Raw genomic sequence first — 23,267 nt, 5'->3', positions numbered from 1 at the left:
ACTTACCTGAATTGAATCTTAGCTTGACACGATGTTGTTTGACATTGATATACTGTGGGGGCCTAAACTTATATGTGGCACAACATTATCTTTAAAAAGTAGCTCGGTCAAACCAGCAAAGGGGAGTATTGGTATAAAGTCAGGGGGATATTAACATTTATTTATTCCGTGGCTTAAATGATGATTAGACTCTGGGTTCCTAAGAATATTTTATATCTAAGGATTGAAATGCCTTAATAATGATTAAGCAGCTTAATTGGACACTTGGGGGAAAAAAGATGTATTTAGCATCAACATGCAGTTTTTGGAACTGCCGTTCCTTTGTGCGTGCATGTCTTTTGGTCGGGGGGTGGAGGTGTAAGCATGCATATATTTGCATGTACAAGTAAGGAGATTTTGGCACATGCCCCTACACTGCAGATGATTCTCTGTATTAGTTAAAATTTCTACTTTGCAGTACCGCTTGCAGACTGGAAAATTGCGTTCCAAACTTCAGCTGATGATCTAAAACCTGAATAAGCATTAGTCTGTGGCTTAGAAGGTTATTTCCCCTCATTAATATATTGTTTAACTGGTTCCTGGCTTGTGCCACGGTTTTGAAAACAGCCGAGTGGCCCAGAAGGAGGGAGGGCTTTTTATCCACATGTCTATTAGACAGATGGAGATAAAAATTGGTCTGAGGTCAAGCCATTTGCAGCGTTCTCACAGCCTTCGATTTTCCTCTCATCCTCACCACAGATCATCTCAAATGATTCAGTAATGACCAAAAGTGCAACATTGACCTTTATTCCCTGGTGGATTACTGTGTTTCACAGTCCAAATGGCAGGAAGTCTATTCTGTTCTTCCAGAAGGAGTGCAGCACTATTGAGCTGGCCCAGCCCTGTGGGAACCACACAATTGCAGACCAGTGTAACAGAATACGTGGGTTAAATTTGGTTTCTGGTGCTCTGGGAAATGAGAATTGACATGTCCTGGAACCCACATAATTAATGGAAGAATATCTGGGATGTTTTCTAAAAACACACACGAGCACATAAATTGATTTGTCCACTTGTAAAATAACTTGTGAATTACAGGAGTGGTAAATTCTGGTGGCCCCTGGTTTATAAATTGTTGTTGCTTCCATTATCTTCAAATTCCTCTCTCCTCCTTATTTGATGCTTCCCTGGTATATTTTAGACGATACTGTAAGACTTTATAATTTTAAAATTATAAATTGGCATGACTGAGCATAAGGGGATGCAGGCCTTTTTCTTTGGCGTACTTTTAATTATGTATATTTTTGGTCAGTCCCTGTAACCCTGAATAGATTCTGTCTCATACGACACTTTTTTTTCTCCATCCTGAAAGTAGGTTGATTATCTTGGAGGAATGGTGATTATTTTTCTCTTACATACATTCCTCTGTGGATTGTATAATGATGCAGTGATTTTTTTTTTTTTGTAAAGAAGTAATTTGTGTTTAAAATGTTATTCCTGTTTGCATGCATGCCTGACTCACTATTCTGTGAATCCATATACCATGGCACCTGTCACATAGGATCCTTTCGCTTACTGTTCTCTAAATACTTAAAATAATCTTTTCCAAAGGTTATGCTTCGAAAATTTTAGCCGGCATCTCAGATTTCATTTCAGTCATGACTAAAATGCTTTTGAGAAAATAAAACTTCTTGACTGTTAACTGCTCACAACTTCCTTTTCTGCCTCAGTGGCTCCAAATTTTAATTCCCACTCTTGCCCATCACAACTTCCAAACTTCCTTTACATACTCTTCTATTTTTTTTTTTTTTTTTTTTGAGATGCATTCTCGTTCTGTCACCCAGGCTGCTAGAGTGCAGTGGCACAATCTTGGCTTATTGTGACCTCCATCTCCTGGGTTCAAGCAATTCTTGTGCCTCAGCCTCCTGATGTAACTAGGATTATAGGCATGTACCACCACGCCTGGCTAATTTTTGTAATTTTAGTAGAGATGGTGTTTCGCTATGTTGGCCAGGCTGATCTTGAACTTCTGGCTTCAAGCAATCTCCACCTGCCTCAGCCTCCCAAAATGCTGGGATTACAGGTGTGAGCCACCATGCCCGGTCTGCATATCCTTCTGGCAACTCAGAGTAAATTATGGAGCATTGCAGTAATTGGCATGTGATGTTGATTAAAAGCATAATTCCAGGTTCCATCCAGGAAGGCCAGCAACTTAGGGACCACCTCTCACCAACAGCCTAGCTTGGTGGGGTGCAGGAGTACAGCTTAGGGGCTGGGACTTCCCAACTGAAGTTTCAGCGCTGAGTTTGAGGGTCAAGAATGCCTTTGATACACATACCAAACATGGAGCCATTATGTGGCATTGGGGGCCTAGATCTCCTTGTGGAGGGCTGCTTTCCCTAAGAAGTTGTTCAGGAAGGAGAGTGCCTGCCATTACTCGTGTGTGAGTTATTCAGCTGTAGCATGGCCCATGGAAACCTTGTGCATAAAGTTCCTTTTCTACCATTTGGATTGGCTGAAGGTTTCAATGTGTTAGGGAAATATTCAGAGGATACTTGATTTTTACTTTTTTTTTTTTTGAGACAGTCTCTGTTGTTGCCCAGGCTGGAGTGATCTCTTGCTCACTGCAATCTCAACCTCCCAGGTTCAAAGGATTCTTGTACCTCAGCCTTCTGAGTAGCTGGGATTACAGGTGTGCACCACAACCGGCTAATTTTTGTATTTTTATCCATGTTGGCCAGGCTGGTCTCAAACTCCTGACCTTTCAAGTGATCTGCCTGCCTCGGCCTCCCAAAGTGCTGGAATTACAGGTGTGAGCCACTGTGCCTGGCTGATTTTTTTGCATATATTTATTTCACTCTGTTGCCCAGGCTGGAGTACAATGGCTTAATCATAACTCCAAAATCCGAACCACGGATTACTCCGAATAAGTGATCCTTTCCCTCAGCATCCCTAGTAGCTAAGGCTATGGGCTATACCACCACACCTGGCTAATTTTTAAAATTTTTCTGTCGAAATGAGGTCTCACTATGTTGCCCAGGGTGGTCTTGAACTCCTCATCTCCAGCAGTCCTCTTACCTTGCCCTCAAAAGTGCTGACAGATGTGAGCCATTGCTTCAGGCCTTTGTCTTTACACAAGCGTATTTTATTTTATTATTTATTTTTGAGATGGAGTCTCGTTCTGTCCCCTAGGCTGGAGTGCAGTGACGTGATCTTGGCTGACTGCAAACTCCCACCACCTGGGTTCAAGCTATTGTCCTGCCTCAGCCTTCTGAGTAGCTGGTATTACAGGTGCCACCACGCCCCGCCAGTTTTTGTATTTTTAGTAGAATCAGGGTTTCACCCTGTTAATCAGGCTGGTCTCTAAACTCCTGATCTTGTGATCTGCCCACCTCGGCCTGCCAAAGTGCTGGGATTACAGGTGTGAGCTGCCATGCCTAGCTACACAGGCATATTTTAGTTTCACAATTGTAATTTTAACCTTCCTCCAGTGATGATGATGATGTAATAGTCTGCTTTTCCTCCTGCTAATCCTGCTATTGTATGGCATTATTTAATTTATTAGGAGCTCTCTAATGACTAAGAGCTGTGAAGAGGGTTAAAGGTGTAGGCTTGCTTGGGGTGTGGCCCCGGGAGAGGCTTGCTTTCTTTCCACAGGAGAATGAGTGATGACTTCATGGTGATGATCTGTGATTCACTCAGCAGAGTTTGTCTTGAAAACCTTTCTCCACCACAGAGTGCATTTTCCTTTAAGCCCACCAAAGGCTGTCCTTTTTCCATCCTAGGACAAGTCAATACAATTTCCTGTGAACAGGCCCTTTCTCAACTCCATAACAAGGGTTTCTGAATAATGGAAACGTGCTATTTAGGAACTAAAACAGCTGTGATGCTTTTGTCAAAGATTCATCTTTACCAAAATGACAAATTAAAGCCCAAGTGCTCTGCTTGGCAACAGTTGGGTCAAAACATTTAAGTCATTAATTAGAAGGAACTGAAGGGGGAAAAATTTACACAAACAGCATTGCAGACTCAACTTCATCTTGGAAAATGCAACTGAATTCTTAAAAAAAAAAAAAAATGCGGGCAGCCCTCAAGTGGGGCCTGGCAAGCTTATCATTTGCAAATAAATCAAAAGACCATCATTGCAGGAAGGAGAACCAATGAATAGAGTTGCTTTGTCATTCTTGGATGGGCCCCACACTCAAGCCTGCTATTAAAAATGAATGCATTCAAGAGGCTCTGCATTAAGAACATAAACAATTAAGGGCACTTGAGTTGCTTTGCTGAGAGCGGTTGCGAAGATAGGAGAGAGCTTTCTCCGGAGATGCAGGCCCCTGCAATCTGCCTCACGAGGAGTTAGAGAATGGGAGCAATTAGTGTTGCTATCTCTGCCGGAGCAGCCTTCAGCACGTTTTTTTCCCCCTTCCTTTCTTTTAACCCCTCCTTGTTTTCAGAGAAGCTTCAAGTGTGAAAGATGAGCAGTGAAAGGATAGTATCTGGGCCCCGTTGGAGAGAGCTCCGATTTAGAATGCTGCAGGAGCTGCCAAGTGAGGGGGAGATGGAACATAAAAGTTATTATCTGCCAGTAATTGGTGACTTGTGTTCTGATTAGTTGAGCCACTAAAGGGTTTCCGTCATCTGGTACTCTTTGTTTTGTTTTAGTCACAGGCTTGAAGAAGGGGCGAGATTACATTGCCATGGGTGGAATAACTTAAATGAATATTGTGTGAGGTTTTCCGCAGAAGGCAAATGTGTTCCTACACCCCCGGTTTGTGTTCTTGCCTCAGTGTTTTGTAAAAATTTGTGAGAAGGCAGCCTGCATGTTGCTGCAAGGCTCTGGAGAGAGGCAGGCCTGACCTCTCCACTGTCTTGTTCTGACGTTAGGCAAGTTATTTTAATCTTTTAGTCTATTTTCTGAGGGGACCTGGTGTCCACATGAAGATGAGAGGATGTCAGAGCACCTGGCAGATGCCAAGCAGTGGATGCTGGTGACATAGATGGCAGTAATTTTCAAAGTGTGGTCCCCAGTCCAGGAGCCTCAGGGTCACCTGGGAACTGGTTAGAAATGAATATTGTCAGGCCTAGACCTCCTCCAACAGGAACTCTGTGGGTGGGCCTAGTCATCTATGTATTAACAAGCCCAAGGCCATCCTAGGGCACACCAGAGTTGGAGAACCACTTAACCTCACTAACCATAAAACATCAATTTAAAGGTACCTCACTTTTTTTTTTTTTTTTTTTTTTTTGAGATGGAGTCTCGCATTGTTGCCCATGTGGCAGTGCAATGGCTCGATCTCGGCTTACTGCAACCTCCACCTCCCAGGTTCACACGATTCTCCTTTCTCAGCCTCCCAGTAGCTGGGATTACAGGTGCACGCCACCACGCCTGGCTAATTTTTTGTATTTTTAGCAGAGATGGGCTTTTACTATGATGGCCAGACTAGGCTTTAACGCCTGACCTTGTGATCCACCCGCCTCGGCCTCCCAAAGTGCTGGGATTACAGGTGTAAGCCACTGCACCTGGCTTCCCCCCACCTTTTTAGGAGAGACAGGGTTTCCCTGTGTCGCCCAGGCTGATCTTAAATGCCCCCCAAAGTGCTGGGATTATAGGCGTAGGCGTGAGCCACTGTGGCGAGTCACCCCACATTCTTTTAATTTAGATTTTCCCAAAATGTGATTAAGTATACTCCCCCTCCCCCACCAAGAGACGAAGTCTTGCCTTGTTGCCCATGCTGGAGTGCAGTGGTGCCATCTTGGTTCACTGCAAGCTCTGCCTCGTGGGTTCAAGCGATTCTCCTGCCTCAGCCTCCTGAGTAGCTGGGATTACAGGCTCCTGCCACTGCATCCAGCTAATTTTTGTGTTTTTAGTAGAGACAGAGTTTCACCATCTTGGCCAGGCTGGTCTCAACTCCTGATGTCGTGATCCACCTGCCTTGGCCTTCCTAAGTGCTGGGATTACAGGTGTAAGCCAGTATGCCCATCATGATTAGTCATTTTATTGGTGTAATTATATCATAAACAGAAGCTACTCAGACACATTAGATTTTAACGTGAATTTACCTTTTCATGAGCTATTGGTGAGCAAAGCACTGTGATGGGAGAGATCGTAAGACTGAGAGTAGCAGATATCCTGAAGGAGGCCTCTTGGCAAGGGAATTCTTCCTCTTCTATGAAGGGAAAGGGAGGATTGGAAGATTATTTGCAGTGTTTTGTGTGTATAATTTTTGGTACACAGTTTTTATGCATGCATCCCTAATTTAAAATTTTTTTTTTGGTGGAGGCAGTGTCTTGCTGTGTTCCCCAGGCTGGTCTCAAACTCCTGGCCTCAAGTGATCCATCCTGTCCAAAATGCTGGGATTATAGGCATGCACCACCATGCCTGGCTCCTCATTTTCTTTAGCTATATCAGGTGTCATCTTCAAGAGTTAGAGCTATGTGTGGATTTTGCTCTACTGGTGGACCAGATGGTCTGATGTTAGGGTTGATGCATCATTCTTTCTGCCTGTGAAGGAGAATACTGAAGTGGAATTTGGCTGTGACTCATTTACTTACAGTTTGCAATTTATAATTGAAGTCCCTTGTAAAATGTCTGTGTGCAGAGACCTCTGCTAGGGTAGCAAGGGCACGTTGACCCTGCCACTGACAGATGAGAAGCATTATCTGTAGTCCCTTTGTTGGCCGAGGGATGACGCAGCCTTGGCCTTGTGCTGCTGTAGCCGTGTTTGGGCTGTATGGCCTTTCAGCAGCTGCGTTGCTTTGCAGACAGGGCCGAGTTCATCAGCTGTTTCTTGTCTTGAGTATCTCCCACTTCCCTACTGCTTTCTGGAGAAAGGACTAGGCAGGGAATATGCGGCTTCAAATCTTGCTTTATGATCTTGGTAAAATCATTTCCTTTAGACTTCTGTTTCTCTACGTGTGATTTGAGGATTGTAAGAGGGCTGTGTACCCATATGGTTCCAGGTTTGCCAGCATTGTTGTCTGTCAGCCCCACTGTTGATCACAAATGTGGTGGGCTAGATGGCGCTTGTCTCCCTTCCCGATGTAATATTAAATTTGAACAGTAAATTGGCCAGGTGCAGTGGCTTGTGCCTGTAATCCCAGCACTTTGGGAGGCTGAGGCATGTGTGTCACCTGAGATCAGGAGTTCGAGACCAGCCTGGCCAACATGGTGAAAACCCGTCTCTACTAAAAATACAAAAATTAGCCCTATGTGGTGGTGCACGTCTATAGTCCCAGCAGCTGTGGAGGCTGAAACACAAGAATCACTTAAGCCTGGGAGGTGGAGGTTACAGTGTGCTGAGATTGTGCCACTATACTCCAACCTGGGCAACAGGGTGAGACCCTGTCTCAAAAGAAAAAAAAAATACCCCCCCCCCCAAAAAAAAACCAGTTTAAACAGTAAATCAAGGGCAGTGATTCCAAGTCACTGGAGGTAGAAAAAAAAAAGGGGTCACTAATAATCCTACCACCTGAGCATAATCACTGTTTTTATTTTGGATATCAATTTACAGTGCTTGGCCAAGTTCCTAATGATTCTTTTTGTTTGTTTGTTTAAACCACAGTGTCTTTGTTTCTCCCCACTCCCTCTCATCATCTAGTGAATGTATTGGCCATTTTAGCAACATTATCATAAATATGACTTGAACGGTTATTTGCCATGCCTGTGGGTTGGTATGTAGTGTATTTAACCGTTCTCCTACTATTAGACAACTGATTCATTAGGAGGGCAAATGTTAACTTTTTTGAAAACTCGGCAAATGGTTGTGATGTGTTGAATTGCGTTACATCTTTTAGCTGGCTTTTTCTCTTTTTGCTTTGAAACTAGTGCTGCAGTGAACAGCTTCATGCATGGAATGCTTTTCATTTGAACCATTTCCTTAGGATAAATTCTTAGCTGTGGGAAGCCTTACCAAAGGGTTTGAATAATTTCATGCTTTTGAAACACATTGCCCAGTTGCTTTCCAAGACAGAGCTACCAATTTAATGTCATCAGTAACGTATATTGTTCCAGTTTCCCTGAGGATGCATCATCATTGGATTTTGTTAATTTTTTAAAAACTGCCTTAACTATTTCTGAATGACCTACCTTACTTACAACAAAATTCACATTTTTGTTTGGTCGCTGGTGAGGTTTCAGCGTATATGTATTTTTTTTTTTTTTTGTCTTTAAGATTGTCATTTCACAGACTCAGAAACTTCTAGTCAGAAGAGATTTAGAGGTTATCTATTTATTTCCTTTGTGTGCTTTGTTTTCATGTTCTTGCCCATGTATCTGTTGCCAGACACTTCTTACTAACACTCCACTGTGTTTTTATCTTGGCTTCCTGCTTGGTTCAAAGAAACCAGAAGATCAGGTTGCCAGCCCTCAGCATAAGCACCATTTTTTATGATCCATCAATTTGCAATTTAATGCTGGTGGAGTTTCCCCTCCCTAAGCTGACTTTGGGCAAGGTGCCATTGGATTGCTTTGAGGCCCATGGGCAATTACTCTTAAGCAGTCCTCACCTTGTTTTGAGCTTCAAACAACAGGCATTACTCACTACTCTGTGTAGTGGGGAAGTGTGCAGGCCCTGAGGAGTGGACTTTTTCTGTATTGCAGTTAGACAAGGTGTGAGAAATAGGAAAAGGTGGTGAGACTTTTAGGAATTATAGAATCCTACACTCTTAAGTACAGCTACTCAGAAGACCATATCTTGAATTTAAAAGCCTTACAGAATATACTAGAGTTTGATTGATTGCTGGTCTCTGACGTCTTTGGCCATATTTCAGCTCAATTAAAACACACATGAATTGTATGTCTACCAGTATATGATTTTGTTTTAATTTTTTTGTGAACAGCCTTTCTCTAGGACTGTTTGGTAATGGCTTATCTGGTTGCATCTTGGCCATTGAATTTAGGGGTGCATGGAAATTAAGTTTTAGTTCATTGAGGCATGACTTTCAAAGTATATTAAATATGTATCTTGGCATCAGTTTTAGTAGGGGAGGTACTGCAAAGAAATGTGTCACAGTATTTAGTAGGAGTCATGTTCTAATGCTTCCCATCTTCTGTTGAGAAGGCTTTTATGTAGAACGCTGTTAAGAAACTGTATGGAAGCTTTGTTTGTATGACATGGTGATTTTTAAGCACATAGGTTTAGTTTATCAAATGACAGTAAGTGCTGTGGAGGATCTTGAAGGGCCTAGAGAAGAGTGTGTTTATTGGTGTTATGGGGAAAAGGCAGCTTCTCAGTGAATTTGAGGCAGGCCTTGAAGGACTGGGAGGATCTCTCCTGTTTGTATAGCACTTTGGAATAGTGTGCCTTAGCTTACATACCAGCTTATCAGCTCACTCAATATTGAAGAAACTCTAAAGTAGGTTTGTAGTAATCCTGTTAAGTGGGAGATCTGGGAGGAACCCAGTGGTTTAAGTGACTTAACATAGAACACCCAGTACTAGTTTGCCAAGATGCAAACCCCAATTTTTGGATGAGGAGGGCTAACTCTATTACCATATGCAAATCAGTGAGGAGAGTTGGCATTGTTAACAATGAAAGACAGGTAATTTGGACTCCTCCTTTCCTGCTGCCTCGGTAGGCTGTGGCCATCCATGAAAAAAGGTTTGTTGCTCTAGCCTTCACTCTGCTGCTTACATTTCTGGATGAAGGGTTCCATGCAGATTTGGTTTGTGGACAGCTCTTGAATGCAGGTTTATTGTTGTTGCCTTACACAGTGGCAAAAATCCAGGCACAGGGAAAGTTTATTTATAAGCGTTATGACTTAGCGGGTACCAAACACGTCTTTATCACTGGGTAGGAAAATGATTTCTAGGTGGAAAATACAGATAGCCCCCAGTTTTTCACTGGAGTTGTCTATCCTTTGCAAGAGGTGGGAGGCACCAGGGTCAAATACTGCGGTTAACCTGCCATCACACTCCAGTCAGAATAGAAGTCACTTCGAGACTTGTTAATTTGTGCTAAATTAAGAATCTTACCAGTATACCCTTGTGCTGAAGCAAAAGCTAATACTAAGAATTATTGTCAGTTTTTATGCTGCTGCCATCCAGACTGTTATAAGGGATGGGAAGATGTCATGAAGTCCTCTTGGGGAGCTAGTGATGGTTTAGAACTCACAGAGTACTGTCAGGTAAGCTCTGCACCCTCACCTGCCAGGAGATAGGTTATGCAGATGGGAGGAGCCAGGGCAGTTCAGAGTATGTCAGCGCCATTTCCGGGGTAAACAAGCTTATAAGTAGAAGACACCAAGACTTGAATTTAGATTTTCTGGCTCAATAATCAAGCTTAGTTTTCAGGGTAAAGATCAGGGTTTAGAGACCTGGCAGATGGAGGGGAAGTCTTGGGTAAGACTTTGTTCTATTGCTCCTATTTGGTTATTCTACAGACCACGTATGTATAATTTCCAGAACATATGCTATGGCTTTTGATGTTTTTCATCAGGTTGGGCTTTGATTTTTAATTTTTGTTCCTCCTACTTCAGGCTTATCCAGTTCAACCCAACATACATAGCACAGTCAACCCTTTGTATCTGTGGGTTCTACATCTGTGAATTCTCGACCAACCATGTCAATTCAACCAACAAAAATACTATATATATATATATATATATATATATTTTTTTTTTTTTTTTTTTTTTTTTTTTTTTTTTTCCCTGAGAGTCTCGCCTTGTTGCCCAAGCTGGAGTGCAGTGGCATGATCTCGGCTCACTGCAGCCTCCGCCTGTCGGGTTCAAGCAATTCTGCTGCCTCAGCCTCCCGACTACCTGGGACTACAGGTGCATGCTACTATGCCTGGCTAATTTTTTGTATTTTTAGTAGAGACGAGGTTTCATCATGCTGGCCAGGCTGGTTGGTCTCGAACTCCTCATCTTGTGATCTGCCCACCTCAGCCTCCCAAAGTGCTGGGATTACAGGTGTGAGCCACTGTGCCTGGCCTGAAAATACATATTTAATAAAACATTGCATTGGCTGGGTGTGGTGGCTTACGCCTGTAATCCTAGCACTTTGGGAGGCTGAGGCAGGTGGATCACTTGAGGTCAGGAGTTTAAAACCAGCCTGGTCAGCATGATGAAACTCCATCTTTAGTAAAAATACAAAAAATTAGCTGGGCGTGGTGGTGTGTGCTTATAATCCCAGCTAGGAGGCTGAGGCAGGAAAATTTCTTAAAATTAGGAGGTGGAGGTTACAGTAAGCCAAGATTGAGCCATTGCACTCCAGCCTGGGCGACAGAGCAAGACTGTCTCCAAAAAAAAAAAAAATGCCCGTAGTGAACACTTGTCACTATTTCCTAAATAATACAACCATTTACCTAGGATTTACATTGTATTAGGTATTTTAAGTAATCTGGAGATTATTTAAAGTGTACGAGTAGATGTGAGTAGGCTATATGCAGATAACTACACCATTTAATATAAGGACTTGAGCATCCTTGGATTTTGGTTTCCATTGGGGAATCTGAACCGGTTCCTCACAGGTACCGAGAGACCCACCATATTCATTGCCTTTGCTTTAATATGTATTTATTTTCTTTATTTCATTTTTGATAACTTCAATATTATTAAAGGTTTACAAGTTCATTTCATTCAGGCTGGATCTTAACTGTCCTCTGGCCATGTTCAAGTCTACTTTGAGGCCATTCTAGGTAGTAACACATAGTTGTTATCATAGTTAAAGATGAGGGCATCTTTTCTTAAACCAAAGTAAATTCCAGCTAAATCAAATAAGTATAAAAAGTGCAACCATGGCACATTAGAATAAAAGTAAGAATGGCTTTTATGATGTTGGTGTGTTCTAATCTTTACCTAAAGGACAGCAGCCTCGGAAGAAAATGCTTTCGTTTGTCCGCATAAAGACTTAAAGTTCTATACAGCAAAAAATTCATATTAAGCAAGGTTGAAAGACAAGTGGCAAGCTGAGCAAACTATGATAAAGGGTTAATATGTCTTATGCAAGGAAGCACCACCAAAAGACAAAAATTATTGAACAACAACTGAAGAATGGAGCTGGGAAACATACAGTGGACCAACAAATAAATGAAAAGATGTTTAACTAGAGGAAGAATTCAAGTAATGCAAATAAAAGTGAGGTCATTTTTTAATCCGTTAGATGGATAAGGATTAAAGAAAGGTCAACAAAACCCAATATTGACACTGGGTGGGAGAGCAGACACCCTCCTAAACTCGCAATAATTGGTACAGCTTTTCTGCTGGGCAGTTTGGCAGCACGCATTGCAACTTAAAATATGCATACACTTTGACCTGGCAGTTTCACGTCTAGGGATTCCTTTTAGAGATCTGTGTGGCGAGTTATTTGACAGAATCATTAATTGTGCAAGATTAAATGAAACATAAATGTTCACTGGTATCAACAGTACTTAAACATCTATATACTTACATGGTGGAATATGTCAAAGTACTTGTTAATAATTTATATTGATTTGGATGGTGTCCATGACACATGTTTGAATAACAAATTATAGAAAGGCAGGGTATGTAACAGAACCCTTGGTATTAAAATGTGTCTCTCACACTCTGGGCTTCTGTGCACATAAGTGAGAGCCTGGAATGATGGTATCCTAAAATCACCAATGTGTTACTCATGCTTATCCTTGGATGATGGACTCAGGGTTATTTTAACTTTCTTTTATGTTTCTATATATACATCTCTGTGCATGTGTATGAGTTCAAAGTGAGCATATATCATTTTTAAAATTGGAAACCTTAAGTGTGAATTTCCAAGAAGAGGAATGTACAGAATGCTATGGCAATGTAGGTAGGGAGTACCTCTGAAGAGGAATGTACAGAATGCTGTGGTACTAGGGAGTTGGGAGCAAGGACCTAAGTAAGATACCCACCAAAGGCATCTCTACTCCTTTGCATGCACTGAAATGTATAGTGCAGAACCCTGTTGCAAAGGAAAGGAAAGCCTTGCCCATGCTTTCGAGGAGAGCCATGACCTTAAGTTAGCTTGAGTGGGTGGCTGTGATCAAATGAACTGGGTGGTGCTGACCCAGTTCTGTTTTTGTACCTGGAACAGCTGTACCCTTTTTGCATATATCTTTCTTGCTGGCTAAAGCAAGGTCATGCATGGGGCTGCTCTCTCTACCAGTTAGTTCCCCTTCTAGTACATTTTGTCCAAGGCATGGTCTGTCTGTAACCTTGTCTCATTGGTGGTCGGGGAGAATTAGGTTGGGGCAGCCTAAATCCAATCCCATAAAACCAAAGACCTTGCTTAGTTAATTCAAATTGTCATAGAAGATACAAGGCTGCTGTTTTTTATATACTTGATTTTAAAGTTCTGGGTTTTTTTTTTTTTTTTTTTTTAAGACAGGGTCTTGCTCTGTCACCCAGGCTGGAGTATAGTAGCACAGGGTCAGCTCACTGCAGGTCCAACTTCATTCCTGGAGTTTCTACTTTGTCTTTTTCTATTCTCTATTTCTCAAGGTTGTGGACTGTGTGCTTTTAAATTTTCTTCTTATGATTCCTTTCATTGCTTAATTCAGTAATATAGGTGGCATTTAGAAGCATTGACAAAATAATGAAATAAATAAGGTCAAGGCTGGGCCTCTTTGCAGATGACTTTTTTTTTTTTTTTCTTTTTTAAAAAAGCAGAACTGGTTCTTCCCAGGTAGAGGAAAGCAGAGCTGCTTTGCATTGCTTTAGGGTGTTGGAGATCTGCTGCAGGTGGATCCTTCCCTAGGCTGTAAGTAGAGTACCCTCTGTTCCCTCTTGCCAGTTTTTGTTCCTTGTAGCAGAGGGACTGCTGTGGATCTGGAGCTGAGCTGGAGTTTTTCCTGCCTTCTTCATTTTTTAAATTTGTTTTTATTTTTTGAGACAGAGTCTCGCTGTTGCCCAGGCTGGAGTGCATTGGTGCCATTTCGACTCATTGCAGCCTTCACCTCCTGGGTTCAAACAGTTTTCTGCTTCAGCCTCCCCAGTAGTTGGGATTACAGGCACCCGCCACCATGCCCAGTTAATTTTTGTATTTTTCAGTACAGAATTTCACCATCCTTGACAGGCTGGTCTTGGACTCCTGACCCACCCACCTTGGCCTACCAAAGCGCTGGGATTACAGGCCTGAGCCACTGTGCCCGGCTTTTCCTGCCTTCTTTAAAACAGCCCATGCTATAGATACTAAGGACACCTTTTACTATGTTCAGCTGACCGCCTGGCCCTGTCAATGAGGTCTTTGAGTTTGATACTGAACTGTGGCAAAACTTTCTGAATATCCAGGATGTCATGACTTGACCATCACCCTCTAGACTGGAATGTTTTTAGTCATGTTTTCTTGATTTGTTTGAGACTTTGAGGCTTTGGGAAGCTAAGAACAATAAAATCCTGTTTCAATTGTATAAGAGCTGGGACAAGTGGGAAAGAGGTCAGCAGGCCTTTCTTCTACTCTGTCACCTTAGGCTTCATCTTTGAAAGCTGGACTGCTTTGATAGTGCTGCGGCTCCAGTGGCTTCTGACACCGACTTGAATAAACTTGCAGTGACATAAATGTGCCATGGTGTGCCATCATTGAAAAAGTACACTTACAGTCACTAAATTAAATGATCATGTAGCCTTAAACCACGTAGATTTCCGACTCAATTAAACCACTCATTATCTTGTTAAGTGATCAATAAAATGTGCAGTTGTGTCTTACTTTGCAAGAGGGATTAATATCTACTGTTCATCTCAAAATAAATGTTAGTAACATAACCTGGGGAGACGATTTTGTGCACACTTCCAGAGCAAGGGAGAGGAGGACTAAAGTGTTACAGGTTTGGAGTTTTACCTTTCTGAACTGATTGTGAAGTATTCTAAACATTTGTATGGCTTTCTTTATAGACTGAAATCGCCAAGAGATTGAATACGATTTGTGCACAAGTCATCCCATTTCTGTCTCAGGAAGTAAGTAAAACTGTTCAGCTGTTAAAGTGCAATTATGTTGCTTCTCTGTTTGCAAATTAGCTAGTTTTAAGATGTTAATTTTATCACAAGGAACAAGTGTGAAGAACATCTGTTACAGCTGAAGTGTGTAAACCCCCTGCTATTCTATCTGACACATCTGAGGTCATGGTGTAGAAATGGTGACAATAGCTCAACCCCCAAATTAATTTTTTTTTCCTCTGGAAAACTGCAAAATGACTATCCAGTGTAAAGCTTTTGCTTTCTGTAAGTAGCATAAGCTTGAGAGCTGCTGATAATTCAGGTGTCCTTTATATCTTTTAAATAGAAAGCTGTTCTCATACTGACTTTTTAAAATGATTCCATCAAGGTAGACTTTACCATGGAAGCAGATATTTCTTTTGTACTTACGTATCAAAGCAGTTGTCTTAATGCTGTCCTCGAAAGGGGTGGATGGTAATAGTCCAAAATATGTTAACTTACTGAGTCATAGGCATGTATAAGCTATTTTTTTTTTCTTTTTGGAGACGGAGTTTCACTCTTGTTGCCCAGGCTGGAGTGCAATGGCGTGATCTCGGCTCACCGCAACCTCTGCTTCCCAGATTCAAGCAATTTTCCTGCCTCGGCCTTCTGAGTAGCTGGGATTACAGGCGTGCGCCACCATGCCTGGCTAATTTTTTGTATTTTTAGTAGAGACGGGGTTTTTCCATTTTGGTCAGGCTGGTCTCAGACTCCCAACCTCAGGTTATCTACCTGCCTCAGCCTCCTAAAATGCTGGGATTACAGGCGTGAGCCACTGCGCCCGCTCATATAAGCTCTTTTCTTTAGTTACAAAGTCATAGAGGTTTAATCTTAATATTCTTTGAGGGGTAGATCTCTTTATGTGAGTAATCTATGAAATTGACTCAAGACTATGGTATTTTAGCTTTGCCTTGAAAAGTTTACGTTCCTTTTGGATATAAGCTAGTAAATGCTGTAGTGTGTTCTAAGTGTGCATGGGATGAATGCATCTGCAGGCAGGGTGGAAAGTGTATTGGCCTAGGATTGGAGTACTGGGTATCCTGGTTGGCACCTGTTACTCCATGCTGGATGGTCACCGTCTCATTATTGTTGTAACAGTGTCTTCCAGCATAACCTTTATCTGATACCACAATAGACTTGTCTGCCTCTTGAATGTAATAAGTTGTTAGACTTTAGTGATTCAGGGCTCTATGCCTCATTCTCATGGCTTCCAAAGTAACTTCATGGCTTTGTTTTTATTTGTGGGCAGAGTTGGGAGTTGGGAGGTGTGAGGTGAGTTTCCATCTCTCTGAACTGAGGCCGCAGTCTTTCCTTTCCCTTCTGGAGAGTGAAGCATCAAAAGACTAAAAGAATGAGAGGAATTCCAGGAGTTTTCCAAAAATGACTGGTGGGTCAAAATTGGTTGATCAGAGAGGTGATCAACAGATTTAATGTTAAAGTTTTAGGTATTAAAATGGGTATTAAACTATCCATTTTTATTTTTTAAATAGAGACAGGGTTTCGCCATGTTGCCCAGGCTGGTCTTGAACTCCTGGGCTCTCCCCATCTTGGCCTCTCAAAGTGCTAGGGTTACAGGCATGAGCCACTGCACCCGGCTGTAAAATGAATATTTTAAAATTGCTGTAAAACTTGTGCCCACACTTATTGTGAACCTCTTTTGTGAACGGGCGATTTTCTAAATTCTGTTCTATTAATTTTCTAAGGTCCTATGTTGTCATTCTTTATGTCCTTTTTATTTTCTAACATTCCAAGCTGAAATTTACAGTAGAAGTAGTGACTGGTTGTGTTTAGAAATAAAGGGGAGCGCCATTCCCAGTTTTTCTTTCCATGTGTTCTGTGAAAATAATGTGTGGTTGAGAAGTGACGCATTTAAACCCTGGTACTTCAGCCTGCATTGCACATAGCATTTGACTTTTTGTTGTTAGAATGTACAGTGAAGTTCTTGAGTTGCTAACGCCCTTTCTTCTGCTTGTTTTCGAAGCATCAACAACAGGTGGCCCAGGCTGTTGAACGTGCCAAACAGGTGACCATGGCAGAGTTGAATGCCATCATCGGGGTACGTGGCCTACCAGGTCTACCTCCTACAGTGTGTATAACCAGCTTTCATTTCTTATTAATTTGATGGCTCTGTGTGTGTGTGTGTGTGTGTGTGTGTGTGTGTGTGTAAAATGTTGTGTAGTTTGACGTTGACCTATTTGATAAGGGTGGGAGGAAGAGACTTGGGGTGTGTTAAGGTATATAGTGGAAGAGGGCTTAACGTAAGGAAGATGACAGGAGAAGCATTTTACGGGGGGACAAAAAATCTGTTAAAAATTATTTTAAACAGATCAGGGTCTTGATATTTTGCCTAGGCTGGCCTGGAACTCCTGGGCTCAAGTGATCCTCCTGCCTCAGCCTCCCAAATAGCTGGGACCAAAGGCAGGCACCCCCTTGCCTAGCCCTAAATCTCCTTTTAAGTGGGAAAATAAATGTAGTTCATCCTGAGATACCTAAACCACCCGTGTTTCATTAGTCTAGTAAAAGCTTTAGAATTTTAAATACTTTCCTCACTTCCATCTTACAATGTTAGATCACAGTGACGGCAAAATAGGTCTCTGAATTATCTTTTCATTTAGTTATCCTTGCTTTTTGCCTTTTGCTTTCTAGGGTATTCGAACCTATGTAACTGTTGGCTCCTGTTCTTTCTTGTGCCTCTTTCATGAAATTTTAAGTGGCACACCAATGAAAAGAGCGCTCTCTTGCCGTGGAAAAAGTGTTAATTGTCTGCCCTAGTGCTCCCTGGCCTTTCACCGGGATTCTGCTCTCCTCTGTTGAGTTCAGTTAGTGCTCCTTGCTGGCCACTGGTTGTCAATCACAAGTCATTTGCTCTACATTAATGAATCTGGTGAAGCATGCGTTCCATCCCCTGCATGAGTTCATCCCCCGCCCCCCACTCAGGACCTGGGACGGTTCTCATGTGTTCTTCCCCTTCCATACTAAGCCAAAGAAGGAGCTGAAACGAGGGACCGTCCTTTCTGATTTTATTCATATGTGAGTGCCTTGAGCAGATTCAAATCACTCATTTATCAATTTATGTTAATTGCTTGTGAGATGATGCCCTGCTGGTTTTTATAGTTCCCTCAGACACTTTGTAATGATAATTAGACATGCTGCTGTACGGATTAAGAGTGCCATAGTCCAGTGACGGCCACAGACAATGGAACCAGTTAATCCATCAGGGCTTAAAATTACATCCCAACTGGAGATGGAGAAAAAACATAAGAGCCAAGGAGGATTAAAGAATGAGCCTCAGCTTGAAAACTCTCCTTTCATCAGTTTCTCAATTGCAGATCTGCAGTTGGGTTGTCTGTGGTAAGCTATTGGCAGTCAATTAGGTGAAATAAACTGGGAGGGTGACCTTCATTTCCTTTTAATAGCTTTTTCCTCCCTGAAATGGGGAGCTTCAGTGGATTTTCAGCTTAAATTTTATTCAAGCTGCTTTATTACACTTGACAGCTTAGCTCTGCATAAACAGTTCTCCCTCCTCTTCCCCCCAGATCCAGGCACTGCCTTTCCCCTCCTTCAGTATCACGTTTTTGACTGTTACTTAGTGGGCTCTCTAATCACATTCAACAAAAAACACAATTACATCTGCATTTGTCTGCTGCCTTCTGTACCCTTTTCTTGTGTAATGAATTGCTTTATTTCAGAGATCAAATCAAATATTCACTGGTACTTTCGCATGTACTGTGTTTGATTAGCAAAGACTAATAGTGAATTGTACTTGTAGCTCAAGCACAGAATTTTTTCACCCAAATGAATGAGGATGGAAAAGCCTGTTTTGATTAAAGGAAAACATATGCAAAGCAGTTCTCAAGGACCCAGTTAAACTTTGTGGAACATGTTTGTTTTCTGATAGGCTCTAAATTTCGACATATAATTTCTTGATGGTAAAACTCTGACGTTTAAATTCTCAAAGGCACCGCCCAGCTCTTGTGAATCTCCTTTGGACCTACACTTTAGGAAGGAGGAAATCGTATTAACCAGATGTTCATAGGTAATACCCATTTTGAGCTGAATTGGAGAATAAAAATAGCAGATCTTTTTAGAAGGGCAAATGAATTTCTAATTTTACGAATGGCTTTTGCCCAGGAAAAATGTTGTTGAGGTTATTATAAAGGCAGTTTAGCTCTGGATACTGAGGCAACAATAAACCAAAGTGGTGAATTGGGTGAAACGCAAGCGAGACCTACACCCATTGCATATCTTTGGAATACTGGCATGTGTGATTTTTATCATTGTAATTTTTGGATTAATATATGAATTTATGTCAGAGGCTCTTTTCAAGTTTGCAGTGATCAATAATTATCCCACACCTTAAGTTTCATGCTGTGGCATATGCTTGATTTTTGCTTGAAAGGAATTGTGTGCGTCCTGGAAAATCGAAGTAGCATAAAATTGGGTTGACAATTCAGTGGACCTTTGCACCCCTTCATTGAACATGCAGTGTGTCAACCTGTCTCCCCAGAGGGGAGGAGGTACCGGGAGACTGTCTGTTCCTACAAGCAGCAGCTGCGGGCAGAGTAAATGCAGCCTGGTTTGATAGCAGCTGTCAGTATTGTTCAGGGGCCGACTTAGGGTAAAGAACAATGGGAGAGGCCACGCTCTTAGTCTGCATCCACTTTCAGGCTAAGAAAAGAAATAGTAATTTAACGGTTTAGACATCTATTACAAGTGTGAAAGATCATGAAAGAGTACCCTTTAAAATGCAAATGAGCCGAAACATTCTCATTCCCTTTAAGGTACAATCAAGGAGCTTTACTGCTTGCTTGATAGGGCTAAAGATATTTCTCTATATCAAACCTGGAAAAAGTAAATCTTCTCAAGGACATCCAGCTTCTAGGTAAGCTCAAGGTGTGTCCTGGGCCTGTGGCTGGTTTTTCAGGAGGCAGAGAGAGGTTATGTTTTTTCTCTGCTTGTTGAGTGAATTAACAGTGCCCATTTCTCACCAGCATAGAAATTGTAGTTCTCCTGTCTGGCAGAAGATACTGAATTTTAATTCTTTATCACCATAGCACCTGCCTTCAACTTAAGTACAGTATTGGTATTTAAGAAAAATGAGCTTCTTCGATATCTGATAGTGGAGAGACTATTGAAATATTTTCATGGATCTTTTTTTAAACAGCTTTGGCAGCAAATTTGGTGACTGGCAGAATAATAGCTACAGCCCTACTTTTTGAATTTTGGTTCTTACCAATTCTTTTGCTATTAAATGTGTTGTAGTCTTGTCACAATGAAAAGGATAATTTATAGTGCATATAATATGTACAGGGTTTATTGGGTTTGACACAGCTCACTCAGGCCTTAAAAAACCAGTTGCATTGTGGGAAGGGAGCTTACTCATTTGAGACCTTGAGTTTTTAGATCAGGATCATTGTTAACATCTTAACAAACATTTTGTTTTTGTTTTATTTTAAATTTCTATTAATAATCAAAACAAAATTGGTTATTAAATGTTGTAAAGTCTTACTTGTGGAATAGTTGATGGCTTCCTGAATGCATGGAGAAATGAAAGACTCTTCAAGACCACTTCTTCACTTTATTATTTGGGGAGTTTAGAACTAAAAGCTCTCCTCTGCCTGCTCTTACAGTGAATAATTGATTTCAATTGGGATTGGAATTTCAAATAATTAGTGTTCTCTTTATATCACAGATAATTGAGGGATAATATGGAGAGATAGATACATATCTATACACAAACAGATTTGTTTTTTTCAGTTGAAGTATAATTGTAACATAGTGAAATGCAAAGCTTGATTTATGACACCTGCATATACCTGGTAACCCACATTCTACAATAAGGGGGTAGTTTTCAGAACCCCAGTGGATGCCTTTATTTTTACCGTTTTTTTCCCCTTCTCCTGTAGAAATGGTTGCTTTTTTCCCCCCCTTTCTTTTGGCATGTGAAAGAAGAGCTAAAGATGGTTGGCTTTTTTTTTTTTTCTTTTTGAGGCAGAGTTTTACTCTGTCACCCAGGCTGGTGTGGTATGATCTCAGCTCACTGCAATCTCTGCCTCTCAGGTTCAAGTGATTCTCCTGACTCAGCCTCCTGAGTAGTTGGGATTACAGGCATGTGCTACCATGCCTGGCTAATTTTTGTATTTTTAGTAGAGACAGAGTTTCACCATGTTGGCCAGGCTGATCTTGAACTTCCAGACTCAGGTGTTCACCTGCCTCAGCCTCCCAAAATAATTGGGATTACAGGTTTGGGAGCCACCATGCCCGGCCATAAAGATGGTTGTTTTTTTTTTTTTAACTGAAAAGTTAAAGACTGAGCTAATCGCATTTAAAAAAATATTAATAAGCGATTGCACAGTTGTATGTTTCCAACCACCTGTTCCATTTCATGGTGATTTTGGTAATCTACATAAGAACATTTACCTTGTGTTGCCTTGGACAAAGCATGGGCCTTAGGATCCTTGGGGTGGATACTTGGCTGCCATCTATTAGCTTTATGACCTAATATAGTTAACCTCTATCAGTGTCCCCCATCTGTAGATGGTAATACCATCCACCTTCCCGGCTTTTGTGGGGATAAGAGCTTGGCCGACAGCCTTCACTGAACATGTGGTTCCTGACTTTTTGAACTGCAGTTTTGTCTGCCTGGTTTCCCTAAGTGCTTGTGGCAGATCTGTGGGTCCGGTTGGTCAAGGCCTTGTGGGACCTGGTTGCTCTAAGCAGCAGTTCACCCCCTCCTTTGTCTTCGTTAGTGGTTATGGGGATGGGTGTTTGAGATTAGACCCAGCCAGATGCTCTGCTCCTGCCATTAAGTTGTTGTGCATGAATGACTTTTAATAAGGACACAATAGTGAAAAAGGATGGCCATTTAGCTTTTGATGTACAAACTTAGAAGTTCAAAACCATAAGAAAAAAAGTTAAGTTGGGGGAACAGATGGAGACAATTGAGAGCAAAAATTTGAAGACATCGTTGGCTTCCTTAGATAACATAAAGAAGGCAGACAGTGCCGTTGCTGGCACAGAGAGGTTCTAGGAATCACGCTGATAAAGTTGGGAGGAAAGAGAGAAGAGATGACCAGTCAGGATGGTCCTTCCCTTCCATAAAATGCCACGTTTCTATTAGTGGCCTCAACGCTGACAGTTGGGTGCAAGAAAATTTCAGCAGTTTCCCATAGCAGTGCCTGTGAACTTTAGGAGATCAAGAAATTTGGCTTTGTTTACATAATAACCTATGCAGAAGAGAAAAAAAAGATATTTGGGTTTTGGCAACCTCATTTTTCTTTCTCACTTACTTGGGTATAGTCTGATTTATTTTTCATGAATATAACCTTGGTCAAGGACTGATAAATAGATCCCCATATGGTCAGATTTCTCTATGCCTGCTCCATAGACAAATATATGATTATGTGTATTTTAAAACAACTTAGTATGAAAATAAAATAAGTCTAGGGTATTTCGTGATGTCTGACTATGTGTTTTTGTGTAGGGGATGGCTATGAATTCAGACTCCTAAAATGTCAGTAGAAGGAGCCTGTCTGTTCCTAAGAGATTGAGTTGTAGACCTAAAGGGCTCTCCACTGTTGCATGAGATGATTGGTTTAAGGATTAGTAAAATGTTGGATTATTTTTCTCCTTTGGCTTTAGCTGTCAGCTATCTATGGGATTGTAGTGTGTGAAGTTTAAGAGGATGAGGTTAGCCTCTTATTCTTATGAGTATGTGGTTAATCCCTGGAAAGCCATCAATAACCCAGCTGTAAGTTTCTTTATAAAACAAATTCTCCCTAGGAGAATAATGCACATCCTGCTACCGAGAGAAGACTAAATAGCTCCAACAAACGTGGCTCTTCTAGCTCTTCTAACTTGTATTTAGTGACACACTCAACTTGTATTTAGTGATACACTCTCCGCTTAAATTCCAGCAGTCTAGCGCTTTCATTAAATTTCCAAAGGGAAAGAGCAATATTGCAAAGAAGTCTTTGCAGCCCATTTCTCCTTTGGTTAAGTTTTCTTCTTTTTCTTTCTTTTATTTCTTTTTTTTTTTTTAATCTGAGAGCACAACTAGGCGCCTGACAAATGGAGAGCTTTTCCTCAGTGTCTGGGCTATTGTCATTGTGCTGTATAGTTATTAGAAAAGTGTTGAAGCATTTGCTTTTAAATTTCCCCACCTATTTCTTTTCCTTTTTTAAAATTTAATTTAATTTTAAGTTCTGGGATACATGTATAGGATGTGCAGGTTTGTTACATAGGTAAACGTGTGCCATGATTATTGCTACACCTGTCAACCCACACACACACTTCCATGTGATTTTTACTTGATTCCCCGGAATAAGGCGTTATATATTCTTCTTTTTTCCAGAAGGAGAAAAAAGTTTCAGAATAGAAAG

At 41.4% G+C, this 23,267-nt stretch overlaps 1 protein-coding gene across 4 annotated transcripts in view; it reads left to right on the top strand.

The window, feature by feature from the left end:
- Positions 1–23,267, top strand: part of TLE1 (TLE family member 1, transcriptional corepressor) — a 101,037-nt gene that overhangs the window by 18,167 nt on the left and 59,603 nt on the right. For 2 of the 4 annotated variants that reach the window (XM_010350718.3, XM_003940003.3), the window contains exons 5-6: positions 14,806–14,868; positions 16,868–16,942. In XM_010350718.3, the coding sequence (XP_010349020.1) occupies positions 14,806–14,868; positions 16,868–16,942 (138 nt within the window). Of the gene's footprint in view, positions 1–14,805; positions 14,869–16,867; positions 16,973–23,267 lie in introns of all 4 variants that reach the window. The other 2 variants (XM_010350717.3, XM_010350716.3) reach the window with 1 other exon arrangement.

This window comes from Saimiri boliviensis, chromosome 2 (assembly GCF_048565385.1).
Source record: "Saimiri boliviensis isolate mSaiBol1 chromosome 2, mSaiBol1.pri, whole genome shotgun sequence".
In the NCBI taxonomy this organism is placed as follows: domain Eukaryota; kingdom Metazoa; phylum Chordata; class Mammalia; order Primates; family Cebidae; genus Saimiri; species Saimiri boliviensis.
The sequence above is the reverse complement of the archived record's forward strand: the minus strand, read 5'-3'. Positions and strand labels throughout refer to the sequence as shown.